The sequence below is a fragment of the Papaver somniferum genome, chromosome 4 (genome assembly GCF_003573695.1).
Source record: "Papaver somniferum cultivar HN1 chromosome 4, ASM357369v1, whole genome shotgun sequence".
NCBI lineage: Eukaryota > Viridiplantae > Streptophyta > Magnoliopsida > Ranunculales > Papaveraceae > Papaver > Papaver somniferum.
In genome coordinates, this window is record NC_039361.1 from 53,289,345 (window position 1) to 53,304,286 (window position 14,942).

Here is a 14,942-nt window from a genome sequence, read left to right on the forward strand (position 1 = left end):
TTATTGATGATTCATTCAATAAAACTCGTCGGTGATGCTGCAACCACGGATCTACAATCAAACATCAACAACTCAGATCTATACAACCAATCTTTAGCTAAAATCACCGAGAAAGGAAATGAGATTACAGATCTAAAAACTAATTGTGAATCGAGTTAGGAATTCAAAGTGAATTTAGTGCTATTAGGGTTTTTGAAACCATAGATTTTTCTGTAAATTCTCATCAATCATGGATTTTATTGATGATTCATTCAATAAAACTCGTCGGTGATGCTTTCAAATGGAGTTTCTTCGATCTTCAACGCAGAGCTGGAGTCGTGGAAAGAGAAAATGAAAATCTCTATGACTGATTTAGTCTCTGTGGAAAGGATTACGACCGAATTAAACAATCAAAATAGATGAAACTTATCTTGTTTGTTGGATTTTATTGATGATTCATTCAATAAAACTCGTCGGTGATGCTTTCAAATGGAGTTTCTTCGATCTTCAACGCAGAGCTGGAGTCGTGGAAAGAGAAAATAAAAATAAAAATAAAAATCTCTGTGACTGATTTAGTCTTATCATTATTATGTATGAAGGGTAATCCAGACATTTATCGAAAATATTTTCCTAGTTTCGCACATGTACAGGACCAAGTGATAAAAAATTGGGTCTATTTTTATTCTTTCTTTTAATTATGGACCTCTGGTTATTGGGCTTTAGTGGGTGGACCTGCCACTAACTAATAACACTATAATAGGATCTATAGGTAATTCCTACATACTGTATACCATCCAGATTAGCCTCTTTTTATATATTTAGCCCGACACTAAATATGGACAACCAAAAATTGATACGCGTGAGATCCTACACCACTAATCGAAGCCAGTAAAGTTAAGATATTCGCCTTTTTCTTTTGCTTGGCAGAAGTCTCGAAGAGTAAAGACTAAAGAGTTGGAAAGAGGACTTCCTATCTATGTCACAGTGGTAGTATTCAATTTAACTTTGATCGATCTGATTTTGGTAAGATCATAATCAATTATTCAATTTGAAGTTTGTAAACAAGATTGCAGGATGCTCGATTAAAATTTCAAGGTATTTATAGTGTGTAGTTTTCGTTTTTTTTACCTTGTCAATCTAGGGTTTTGTATTGTTAATCAGATTGGATAATGGAGTTATGGTGATATTTCTTAATAAATATCAGTAGTTTTAGTTTTGTTATCTTAGATCAATGATTTAGTATAATGAAATTGCAAGGATTCTCTTGTTATGTTAATAATTAGGTTTTTTTTTTTTTTTTTGCTGATTTTTTTTTTGGTTTGCTGAATAATTAGGATTCACTTAATATGGGTGTTCTTAATTTGATTCCACTGTTAATTATAGTTCATACCTGATTGGAAAGCTTCTCCACTGTTATACCTCATCCAAATTGAAGTTAAGTTTTAAATTCAATAGTTCTGTAATTACTCCTTGTTTTTGCTTCAATACTTTGATAGTTTGATATGATTATTTACAATTTCAGGTATATACTAATCCTATTCGACAATGTCACTCGACCATTTTCGTCCACCGGCTAAGAAGTTAAAAACGATAGAGTCATTTTTCAAGCCTAAAAGGGGTGATAAATCAAGTGAGCTGCTTCCTTCTACTGACAATGTTGGCATGCCTACATCATCACACCATGAACATGGTACTTCTCAGCAGCAAAAGAAGCCATCATATGCTCAACCAACTATATCTAATAAAGCCAAAGAAGTTGCAGTTCAAAGAAATGGAGGTACTTATGAGCGTGATCCAGGTTTGCGGGGCCAAATTTATGAATATCCAGTGAATCAACGTGATGAGGTACGTCGAGCTTATTTAAAACAGGGACCTTTCAAACCTAGATTATCCAAATATCCTCTTACTTGGGATGGAAGACAAGATCGTTATTTTCAATATAGTTGGCTGAGACAGCATTCATGGCTAGAGTACTCTGTCGAAAAGAACAAAGCGTATTGCTTCCCTTGCTTTATTTTTGAAACGGATCCACCTAAGCGTCCTGCATTTACAATAGAAGGTTTCTCATATTTCAAGCATATTGGTTCTAATAAGACGGTATCTACATGTTCATTTGTTCAACATGTTGGACATATCAAATCTTCTCACATGGTAGCTGTGGAAGCTTGTGAAAATCTTCGGAGGCCATCTCGCCATTTTGATAGATTTTTTCGTAAACAAAGTAAGGAGATTATAGAAAAGAACAATCTACGACTAAAGGTAGCAATTGAGACAGTTAGAGTGCTTGGTCTTCATGCATGTCCTTTTGGAGGTAACAATGAGTCATTAGAGTCAACAAATCGTGGTAAGTTTATTGGTTTGATGAAATATGCAGCCATATTGAGTGACAAGATTGTTGAAGTTGTCTTAGGAAATGCACCTGGAAATGCAATGTATACTTCACCGAAGATTCAAAAGGAAATTCTACATATTCTCGCTAACAAGGTAAAGGATACTATTCGTGCAGAAATCAGAGATGCTAAATTTTGTATTCTTGTAGATGAAGCACAAGATTCATCAGTTCAAGAGCAAATGGCTATTGTTCTGAGGTTTTTTGATACTAATGGTTGCATTAGAGAGCGGTTTTTTGCAGTCAGAAGTGTTGAGGACACCACGTCATTAACTTTAAAGAGGGAGATTTCCGAAGCTCTTGCTTCACATGGTCTTTTAGTAGAAAATATTCGGGGTCAGGGGTATGATGGTGCTAGTAATATGAGAGGAGCATGGAATGGGTTGCAGACATTGTTTCTTAGAGATTGTCCATATGCTTATTATGTCCATTGCTTTGCTCACAGGTTACTGATAGACGCATTTATGTGTCTATTTTGTTCTCAATATTCTGTATTGTTAGACTTGATTAAGTACTTATTGTGTTATTTTGTGTTTTTGTAGATGTTTTTAGAGAAATAAGCCTTTGCGGCGAAATGAGCTCAAAAAAGTGATGATTTACACCCCGGAGAAAAGTACTAAAGGCACCCCAGAAATGCACCGGAAGCGTCCCAGAAATGTACCGGAGGAACCCAGAAAAATTATTATTTCCACCCCAAAATTACTATTTCCACCCCAATTGCTAAAGGGACACCCGTACAGGATTAGGGGGAGGACACTTTTCTTCTCATAATTCAAATTTCATTTTTGGCGGGAAAATATATTCTCTCTCTGGCAGATTTTCAATCAACAAAATGAAGGTGTTGTGGTGCGATTCAATGGCTAAAAATTGGTAGGAAGATGTGATATAGCTTAAGGAATACAGTATGGGTGTCAGAATCGATCGAATTTGGTTAGAATCGGCTAAACAAGTCATCATCAGAGAACATGGCAGTCACGGGTTTGAGAGGATTTTTTGAGGGATTCGGACGTGTTATGATGATGCATGGAGGACTCTAGCACACTTTTGGACCGTGTAGAAGCTAAATAAGGGAGTATCAGAGGCTGTTTACGCGTGGAGAATCATTTCAGGGAAGAAAATATTCGGAAAATATTTTCTTTAAACACCGAGTAATGAAGATTATATGGAGTAATTGAGGGAGATTCAACGAGCTGTAGGTGTATAAATATGTTCCCTGGGAGTACTAGAGAGGCTGTCGAGAGTTGGGAGAAGAGAGGAGAGCCACAGACGCAGAAATCAAGAGTTGATCAAACTCTGCTGCTGCTGATGAAGAACACCAAGAACACGAAGATCGGACTCGCAGCAGCAGTCGTTTATCAACAGTGAAAATGACTCACATCCGTGGGTCGTAGGTGTGGGTCGTAGCGTTTCAGCGACAACAGCACCTCAGCTTTGTCGTTCATTTTGGACGCCTACTGTGGGTCGCAGAATCCTGTTTTAGAACATTTACTTATCTTTCTCTTTATTGTAAACATCAATTGAGCTTAATAAAATATTTTGAGAGGTTTTCCAACATGATGAGTTAATTCCCTCGTAACCAAGGCAATGGAGGAAGCTATTCACGCAACATAAATGGGTAACTATTTCATTTAATTATATAATTCACCTAATCGCTGCTTTTGCAGAGTTTTAAATTGTTTGAATGATTGTCTTAATTATTTGTTATTCAGTTTGATAGGTTATGCTTGGTTTAATCTCTTGATAATCTATGCTTAAGGTTTACAAATAATGTTTGAGAATTTGTATGATTGATAGTGAATTAAAGATAAAAGAGGACTTAAGAATTGAATAGAGTTTTGAAATATTTATCATTCAATCTTGCGTAGTAGTGGAATCTAGTGTCTTGGTTACCTCTCGCCCAAAATTGTTAATATTTTGTATATATATTTTTATAAGTCTAAAAAAATCCTTTACCTTCACAAGTCTTAGAGTTCGAACCTTTATTACTACAACCCACGAAAAATCTTTAATCAGTTACAACTAGCATTAGTAGAAGCAGATACAGATGAGCAAGATGTTTATCTGTTTTTTGAGAAGTTAAAGGTTATTGTCAAGCTTGTTGGGGCTTCTCCTAAGCGTCACAGTCAATTGAAATCTGCAGCAGTATTAGAGGTCGCCACAAAATTAGCTGATGGTGAACTTGAGACTGGTTCGGGAGCCAATCAAACTCGTACTTTGAAACGGGCAGCAGATACTCGTTGGAGCTCACATTTTGGTTTTGTATTCAGTTTGATCCGTATGTATAATCCAGCTTGCATAGTCCTTCAAAATGTTATGAAAGATGGAAACACCTCTAAGATAAGGGGGATGGCGAAAGGTGCTTATCTTGCAATTAGGTCTTTTGAGTTTGTTTTTATCTTACACTTGGTGGGAAGTGTTATGGCGGTAACAGAAGTGTTATGTCAAGCTCTGCAAAAGAAAACACAAGACATTGTTAATGCCATGAATCTGGTCAAGTCCACAAAAGTGCTTCTTCAAGAATTGAGGGACAAAAATTGGGTTACTTTTTTTGGAAATGTTAAAGTTTTTGTGATGAACATGACATTGTCCTTCCTGAATTTTCAGATCGATATATGATGGGTACGGGTCGTTCTTGTCAGCAGAAAGACCATATGATGTCATTGATTTTCACCTATTGGAGCTAAGCAATCGATTCACAGAGGAATCAATGGAGCTACTTGTGCTTTGTTCAGCTTTCAATCCGGATGAAAATTATAAAGCTTTTGACGTTGATTCCCTTTGCAGTCTCGCAGAAAGGTTTTACCCTGATGATTTCACGGGGCAAGAGGTATGTGTTTTAAGAAGCCAACTACAATATTACAAGTTAGACATTGCCGACAATCCAGATTTTGGAAACATGACTACTGTGGCTGAATTATGTCAGTGATTGGTTGAAACTGGTAAGTCAAATGCCTATGATTTGATAGATAGATTAATTCGCCTTGTCTTTACTCTTCCCGTTTCAACAGCTAGTGCAGAAAGGGTATTTTCATGTATGAATATTGTGAAAACGGTACCTCTTAACAAGATGGGTAATGAGTTTCTTGGAGATTGTATGATAGTCCATGCTGAAAGAGAAATTACTGAAAAAGTGTCATGTGACTCTATCATAGATGACTTTGCTTCATTGAGACCACGAAAGGTCCAATTCTGTTAGTATATACGGGTTGCATATATTTTGTTATAGCTAGTTATGCATATATATATATATATATATATCGTCGGATCAAATGTTATACTTGTACTTAGCTTAGCCACTTATAAATCCTAATGTATAACAACTTTTTTGTTATAAAATATGTAACTTTTTGTACTTAAACGCTTATGAAATCTTAATGGGATATAACTTTTTGCTATACAGTGAAGGGGTTCTTGATTGTTGAAAGTTTTTGTTAATTTTATGGAGCTAACCACTTGGTGAATATTGTAAGGTTTTTGGCAATTTATGTTGCAGCGTTGCAGGTGAGATGATATATAGTCCACCGATTGTTATAAAGCTTATGAAATGATCGGGATTTGGTTGTTGGACAAGCGACATATGCATCAATAAAAAGGTACTACTTTATAATTTCTTTGGTAGAACTTTGATTATCTTGTTGAACAAAAAAAATTATTTTTTGCATATGCTTATCCCTACCCAACACTATTTCCTGGATCCGTCCCTGACGTAAAGAAATAAAAATAAAAAAATAACGGAGATCATCGAGGTGATATCTAGACTCGTTTGTAAAAATAAGAGTATCATCCAAACTTTCAAGGCTGCTAATGGGGGATACCATTTTGCCTTGGGGTGTACCAATTTACATATAGGACAATAAAGCAATTGTCTTTGGGTTGGTACACCCCCAAGAAAAATGGTACCCCCTATTAGCAACCTTGAAAACTATAGATGACCCACCCTAAGACTATTAAAACCCAACTGAAGTCTCACATCCATCCTAAGTCCACTGCCATATGAACATTTGACTTAAAACTTCCAAGACAATCAAGAAGAAGAAAAGGATATAGTGACTTTCCTTGACGAAGACCTTTTCATGTGGTGAACTCCAAGTCAGTGGGATCATTAATTAGGACCGAGAGCGGAGTGTTGTGAATAAAACCTTGAACCCATTTTTTCCTTATTGTGATAAAACCAATTTTTTTAAGAACTTTGTCTAGGAAATACGAAGAAACATTATCGAACGGTTTCCTGAGGTTTATCTTCCACACAACATGAAATTCCACTTTTAATCCTAGAGTCCATGTGTTCATTCACAATAAGTGCGCAATCCAAGATTTCCTCCCTTCGATGAAAGTCGACCGATGCAAAGAGATCAAAGTTGGCAGCAAGTTCTTTAGCCTATTCGGCGTTACCTGGGATACCATCTTATAGATGCTCCCTATTAAGCAAATGAGTCTAAAATTTGTAGCCTCTTATGTATGTTTTTTTTTGGAGGCTAGGCTAGAAAAGTAAATTCGAGTCTCCAATTTATCGAGCCCCACCAGTTGAAATCCTTAACCACGTCCACTACGTCCTTGCACATGAAAAACCGGCATTTAAGGATGATATGAACTTGGAAACCGCCGGGCTCTGACGACCTATCCTTACCCAATCCTTTCAGATCTAGAATACATTCTTCTTTAATGATGTCTACTTCAATTATAACGGCTTCCAGACCATCAATTTTGTTGAAGTCCATGTTTTCGATGCTCGGTCTAGGGCTGGTATTCCCTTGAAAGAGTTCACTAAAAAAGGAGGTAATAGAGTTTAGGTCTGGTATCCCCTTGAAAAGGTTCACTAAAAAGGATGTGATAGAGTTTTTGATTACATTCTTATCCTTGGTATGTACTCCGTCAATCTTTAACCTCGGAATAATATTTTTGCTTCTCTTATTCTTGACAGCACTGTGATAAAACTTTGTGTTTGGGTTACCTTCCCTATCTCATTGAGATATAATTTTCTACGAGAGCATGATATTTTTCCAGGGCATTATATATTTCCTACTCTAATCTATTACTATTAGTCATAAGACTCAGAACTATCACCAGGCAATTTCTTAGGTTAATGTTCTTGCAAAGGGAGCTTCTTCGTGTAATACTTTAAATGGAGTGTGGGTTACTAAGTAACCCTCCACATAAAAATTTTTGTTTTACTTTCTGATAACATCCTAGACTTATTAAAATAGTTTATTTTTATCTGAAACATAATGGGTTGTTTGGTAACCATTATTATAATGGATTATCATCTTATAATTCATTATGCAGATTATAATGGATTATATAAGTGTTTGGTAATCATTATAATAATTGATTATTTTAATCATAAATGAAAAAAAATCACCATTATCATAAATAGAAAAAAGTTGTTTTTAAAAATTATCAAAATCAATTATTTTGTTTAACATAGTAAATTGGATTTTTTTCTTCTTATTTTCTCTAGACTATCAAGATAGAGATACAAAAAACAACAAGCAACTAAAAAGGTATTCTATATCATTATTCTTTCCTCTCCTTTTTGAGAGCATTACTCTAAAATGATCAATTATTTGAAAACATGTTTTGTGAAAATTTATTACAAAAATCATCATATAAAAATCATTTATCAATTTATGGTTTTCTATAATCATAGATAGATAATCATAAATTTTACCAAACAAGACTGTTATCGGAAAAAATTAAAAAAGAAAAGAAAAAAAGGTAAACATAAAAGAAAGAAATGGGGAACCTCGTATTTCAAGTAATAAAGTATGACCCCTACCGTCCCGGATTACATTGACTATACAGTGACAAAATAATCCTTATGATCCCATACTTGTGGAATATAGTAGATCATCCACTCTTGAAAAGAAAGGTAGAAATATTTTTACAATATTGATATGTCGCAATGTAGGAAAGGACTAGAGGAATGCATTTTGAACTAGTTTACAATCATTCTATAGAGCCCGGGGTACAAAAAGGTCGCCCTCATATTCCCTAGTAGTCGGGAAAAAAATCCAACTGAACTAAATGGCAACCCAGTATCAAAATTGGTTTTCAAAAACTTCATGATTCTTCAGGTTCTATGAATTTATACTTATTTCTTATCATTGTTTTAGTAATTATAATCATACTCTTATGATTGATTTCATTTTATATTGTTTATTTTCATAAAACATTGATTTCATTTTGGATTGTTTATTTTCAAAAACAACTCGTTATTCAGTAGATTTGGTTTTATAAAAACATAACTTTTATTTCTTTGGAAACATGAGGAACTAATCTTTCTCAAATGTTTTTTATTACTCAAGTAGTGTTTCAGTGGTGATATAGTGGTGGTTTTTGGAATAATAGTGTAGGGGATTTTCAATCTTCCTTTGATTCAGTGGTGACTTTCTCATATGTTATGGATATGTTCAAATTTTCAAGAAGTGTAGAAGTACAGAAAATAATGGTGTTTTTTGTTTTTTGCTTGTCCGCATATATGATACACAAATCAATAGGATTTGCTACCACTCGTAGATATTGCTCCAATCAAAATTTAGGATCAAATTATTCAGATCAGGATCAAAGTTGCAAGATCGGAATGATGGAGGGAAAATTGGTAACTCACCAAAGAAAAAAGCGCAATTTATGGAATTCAAAACTTTTGAAATTTAATTTTCCTCTCTCCGAGTCAAAGAAATCTCCGAAAAATCATATTAAGATTACTGGTGATGAGGTGGATGAGAAGGATACTTTCGGTAATGCGGTTATCTTTAGGTCAAACCCCAACCCTAATGTTATATATATAAGGTTTACAAGGAGGAAGTATTCTACATAAAGTTTTCAGAAAAACAATCGCAAAAAAGATCAGGAGAAGATGGCACAAACAAATAACTTGCAGTTGACGGCCTTAACAAGGAGGATGAGAGAAACTAATCTTGATCTTAATCAAATCAGGAATGGGAGGGGTACTTTGATTTCGGCTGAAGAGATTGATGAGGCACCAAAAAATTTGAGTAATTTCCTTATTGGCAAGATAATACACAAGGATGATATTGATTCTGAAGCTGTTCAAAGAGAGATTAACATAATATGGAGAAAATATAAACGTGTGGAAATCAGCACCATGGGCTGAAATCTTTTTGTTTTCAAGAACAAAACTAAGGAAGATATGCAAGAAGTGTATAAAAGGAATCCATGGGTTATCAATTTCATTTTAGTTGTTATGCAGGAGTATGATAATTCGATTCCCTAAGAAGACTACAAATTTACTCATCAGATCTTCTCTGTGATCTTTCGTAATCTTTCACTGGAACATGTTGATAATGGAATAATTTATAATTTAATCTAGGATATTGGTCAAGGTGTGAAGGTGGATGAGAAGAAGTGTGTCCCAAAAAGAGGAAGAGTGGTTACTGCAAAGGTTCTGGTAGACTTTGACAAACCATTAAAGAGAGGAGTATGTAATTTTAATGTGGCTAAGAAAAAGGTATGAGTTAAATATTATTTTGAGAAGCAACCAAATATAACTTTTCCTAACTGCGATGTGATTAAACACGATGAAGAGAAATGTGAAGAGATTGCATGGACCACATTTATTTATGGCTTGACAGATAAGAAGTTTGAAGACTACTATGCAAAGCATGCTCACCTAGTAGAAGAGTTTCAGAGGAATCAAGAAAAAAAAAGAGGTGCTGGTGGAAAAAATGCATCTTCTAGTGGACCGAGTTATGACAGCGTTGAAGGGTTCGACCCGAGGAAGAGTAAAAGAACTAGAGATAATTTTATTGAGGATAATTATGTTCTCTTAGATAATTCTCTTGAGCATAGTGACGAAAATCAAATTTCCCAAAATGGTAGAATTTTCCATATTGAAAACCCATCACCAACCTACAATGGTGAAGATTTGAACATGACAAATACAAAATGAGAAGGAAGGAGTGAGGGACCAATAACCCACCGCCTACTGAAATGTGAAGGAGTGCAGCAAATCAGGTTTGCAAAAAATTCAAACTCTTTTCTACTTTCAACTTATTTGGAAAATTGCCATTTGTATGCATTATTTATAATTCTTTTTGTTTAAATTACTGGGTTGAGTTTGATAGTTGGTTGAGTTTGTTTGATTCAGTACCCACAAATAGGGTTAATTTTAACCTAAATACCAAAATCATGAAAATCCTTTCTTGGAGTGTTTAGGGATTTGGTAATAAACATACCAAACAACATCTAGGGGAACTAATTAGAGCTAATGATCCTGATATAATCTTTCCGTGTGAGACTAAAACCATGAATGTGAAAATGGGAAGATTTACTTATGGATATAATTACATGAACTATTTATATATGAATCCAATAGGTGCTTCTGGTGGTCTCTTTATATTATGGAAAGATGGAATTTACATTGATCTTGTTGATATGAATTTCAATTTCATTTCTGTCTTAGTGATTCTGAACTCTAGAAGTGGTCACACTTTACTTAATTGTATGTGTGGTGCTCTAGATGATGTAGGATGGGATAAACAATGTGATTTCCTAGACAACCTAGCTACTAGGTAAAACTATCCTTGAATGATTTTAGGAGACATGAACTTAATTATTAGACAAGAAGAAAAAGTTGGTGGCAACAAAATTCCTCAAAGTAAGCTTGATGATGTAAAGAATCACCTAGACTGTCTAGGTCTCATTGATCTGAATTTTGTATGGAGTCCTTTTACTTGGAGTAATCATAGAAGTGGAGAGTCTTTAATTCTTGAAAGACTTGATAGGGCTCTAGTAAACTCTGATTGACTTGATTATTTCACTAATGATATTGTTTATCATTTGGTTGATGTTAAAAGTGATCATGTCCCAATTTTAGTAGTCACTTCTAGAGATGATAACTCTACTAAAAGGGCTTTAACGTTTAATAGATGTTGGTTCAGTGATAATATCTGTAAAATTATAATTATTGATAATTGGAAAACTAGTGAAAGAGGTTCTAAAGCCTGTAAAATACTAAATGTTTGCAAAATATGAAGTTGGCCTTTAGGCAGTGGAACATGAGTTCTTTTGAGAATTTTCAAACCATATAAACGATATTCAGAAAGAACTTGAAGATATCTCTGGTAATATGCATGATAACACTAGTAATAGTGTTAAGGAAAGTTTAGAAGAGTAATTGAAATACTGGTATGAAGTGAGGAAGGATTACTACATGCAAAGAGCTAAGTAGAATGTTTTATCTTTTGATGATAAAAATACTAAATACTTTCATGATAAAGTTAAATTTAGGAAATGAAAAACTAAAATAAATTGCCTGAAAAGTAGTATTGGAATTTGGTTAACGAAAAAATCATATGATAGTTAATTAGCTTAGGGAGCATTTTAGTAAAATGAGTAGAACTACTAACTCTCCCAGAGATATTAGCTTTCTTGATGTGCTTGAACCATGTATTACAACTGAAGAAAATTATTTCCCAATTCATCCTCCCACTGATGAGGAGATCAAGGCTATAGTCTGGCAAATGCAACCATGGACTAGTCCTTGACCCGATGGTTATCCCCTTGGCTTTTATCAACAGATGTGAGACATTGTAGGTGGTTGCACGATAGAAATGATAAATAGTTTCTTTCATTCTGGTCACTTGCTTAAAAAGATTAACCATAATTTTGTGTCTTTAGTTCCTAAGAATAATGCTCCTAAAGCACCTGCTGATTTCAGGCCTATAATCTTAAGTAATGTGAGTTATAAGATTATATCTAAACTCCTAGCTAGTAGACTTAAGACTGTTATGGATAAGTTCATAAGCCCATATCAAGATGTATTCTTTTCTTCTAGGCAAATAAAAAATAACATTGTTATAACCTATGAATTAGTTGACACTATGATAAAAAATAAAACTAAGTCAGGTTTAATGGCTATCAAGTTAGATACGTTGATAGGATAGAATGGCGGTTTTTGATTGATATTTTGAGAAAACTTGGTTTTCATAATCATTGGTGTTATCTAATTGAACAATGTGTAACCACAGTGTCCATATCAATTCCCCTAAATGGTGCTCCAGGTGAGGTCTATTATCCTACAAGGGGTCTTAGGCAGGGGGACCCCTTGTCTCCTTACTTGTTTATTATATGTATGGATGTACTCTTTAAGATTCTTATTAATGCAGAACAGAAAAACAACATACAAGGTATTAAGGTCACTTCTTATAGCCATTTTATTACTCACTTATTTTTTGCTGATGATTGTCTTGTTTTTACCAGGGCCACTGTCAAAGGTGCTAAGCATTTAGAGTCCATGTTAGAAAAATTCAGTTAGTATTCTGGTCAAACCATTAACTTTGAAAAGTTTGGACTAGCTTTTAGTCCTAAGACTTATCGTAGAACAAAGTCTCAAATTGTCCATTCTTAGAGTAAAAGATTTAGGGATTGATGACAAATACTTTGATGTTCCTTTACTGCTTCAAAGGAACAAAATGGAGACACTCAAGCACTTAGGAGAATCTTGTCAAAACAGTCCAGATACTTGGCAAGGGAAATATCTTAATCAAATAGGTAGAACTCTGCTTATTAAATCTACTTTAGGTACTTTAGCTTCTCACCATTTGTCTGTCTTCTCAATGCCAAACAAGATGACAGACAAACTCGATGCTATCCAAAAGAAGTTTTGGTGGAACAAAAAAGGTCTTCCGGGGGAGGTTATTTCAAGAGTTGGGACAATGTATCCAAACCTACTGAACTTGGTGGTCCCAGTATTAAGAAAACTAAACATCTTAACATTGTCTTTTTATCTAAACTTGCATGGAGAATGTTGACTGAACCAGATGCTCTTTGGGTTCAAATTCATTGCCACAAATATTTCCCTAACTTTAATCCTCTTCATGTTATTAACAATGAGTCTGTGTCTTGGATTTGGAAAGGTATTTTGCAGGGTCTTAGAACTGATTAAGAGACATTACTGTTGGAAGGTAGATGATGGATCCTCCGTTGAAATATGGAAAGATAAGTGGGTTTCCAGTAGAGACACCTTACTGGATACTTCTTTTGCTTCTAGAGATATGAAAACTGTTAACTAGTTAATTGTGCAGGAAACAAGACGATGGAATGTCAAGGTCCCAAAGAGCCTTTTCGATAATAATAATATTGTTAATGCCATTTGTAAAATCAAAATTTCTTCTAATGGGAAGGATATTATCAGATGAAAACCCTCCCATAATGGTCATTTTAGTGTTAAAACTGCATATAGATGCATTATTGATGAAGTTTATGGTAGTGAAAGTAGTAGTTTTCCCTGGAAATCACTATGGAAATTGGACCTTCCACAGAAAATTAAACATTGTCTGCGGAAATGTGTGAATGACTATGTTTCAGTGCGAAGTAAACTTTCTAGATTTGTTCCTTCTATAAGTAGTGATTGTCTCTTATGCCAGAATGAAGCTGAAACAGTTAATCATCTGCTCAATGATTGTGAGCTTACTAAAAGACCGTGGTTTCATTAGGATTCTAATATTGCAGGTAATATTAATAATATGAATTTGCAGGATTGAATTTCTAGCTGGTTCCAATATACCAATTTCCCAAGGGAATGTCAGGAAAAGTTTGTTAAATTTGTCAGTTTTGATGTGTGGGAAATTCGGAAACTTAGATGCTCTGTTGTCTTTGATAATGAATATGTGCATGTAGACAGACTTGTCAGACAAGTTAATAAGGAACTTATTGAATAGAATGCAAATCCATGAGAAGTAAGGTAGGAAGAAATGTTGGCAGGCAACCCAGAATGTCATGCCATGGAATCTACTTGATAGTGGATACCATAAACTGAATTTTGATGTTGTTTTTGTGAAAGAAAATAACTATATGGGCATCGGTCTGACATTTTTTAATGATGCAGGTCAATATGGGGGAGCTCAATCAATCCACAGGATAGCTCAGGCTGAAGCTTTAGCATCCCTTGCAGCTATAAAGTGGGCAAAAACTGAAGCAGTGGAGAATTTACATTTAGAGGGTGACTGTCTTAGTGTAGTCAAAGCCATCAACAACATTGTAGGGAGTGCCAGATGGAAAAATAATAATGTTATTCAAGATTGCAGAACTCTGTTAGGGAGTTTTACAAGTTGGAAATGCACATTTGTGCATATAGATTCTAATGAAGTAGCAAATAGTCTAGCTAGAAGGGCTAGAAACTCAAGATTAGATGAGTTTTGGGCTACAACCTTTCCTGTTTGGCTAAAATCTCTTATTAGAAATATTAATGAATTGTGAAAACTACAGGGATACCCATTCTTACATATTTTCCTACTGTGAAACCCACCCTCACAAAATCTCACGGGCGCACCCAAAAGCAGCCAACAAATTATTTGCAGGCCCAGAGTTTTCAAAATTCGTTTATTTTCTTTTTTATTTCCCAGTTTAGCCTCACTTTCAGTTTCAGTATATCCTGTTTATTTTCGAGAGATTGATTATCGAGAGAGATTACCGAGAGAGATTCAATTTACTCAGCAAAGCTTTAGCCTCACTTGTCCTTGATTACCGAGAGAGATTCAATTTACTCAGCAAAGCTTCAGGTTCGTTCGTTTTTATTCCAATCTTTGATTCTGATTTTTGTTTAATCTTGATT

General features: G+C 34.7%; 1 protein-coding gene across 1 annotated transcript; it reads left to right on the forward strand.

Moving 5' to 3' along the window:
* The first annotated feature begins 1,524 nt into the window (after positions 1-1,524).
* Positions 1,525-14,587, forward strand: LOC113272523. Its single transcript, XM_026522345.1, has 9 exons — positions 1,525-2,793; positions 4,382-4,863; positions 4,973-5,195; positions 5,313-5,559; positions 5,862-5,869; positions 9,699-9,836; positions 11,430-11,500; positions 13,867-13,922; positions 14,217-14,587. Exons 1-9 carry the CDS (start codon positions 1,525-1,527, stop codon positions 14,585-14,587), a joined length of 2,865 nt encoding a protein of 954 aa, XP_026378130.1.
* The last annotated feature ends 355 nt before the right edge of the window (positions 14,588-14,942 follow it).

Excerpts from the sequence above, each read along its gene's own strand:
- LOC113272523 (XM_026522345.1), top strand. The coding sequence starts at position 1,525 with ATGTCACTCGACCATTTTCGTCCACCGGCTAAGAAGTTAAAAACGATA. Across the intron at positions 5,196-5,312 it reads ATGATTTCACGGGGCAAGAG|TCAAATGCCTATGATTTGAT; the intron begins GTATGTGTTTTA and ends GAAACTGGTAAG. Across the intron at positions 11,501-13,866 it reads GTTAAGGAAAGTTTAGAAGA|GATTGAATTTCTAGCTGGTT; the intron begins GTAATTGAAATA and ends ATGAATTTGCAG.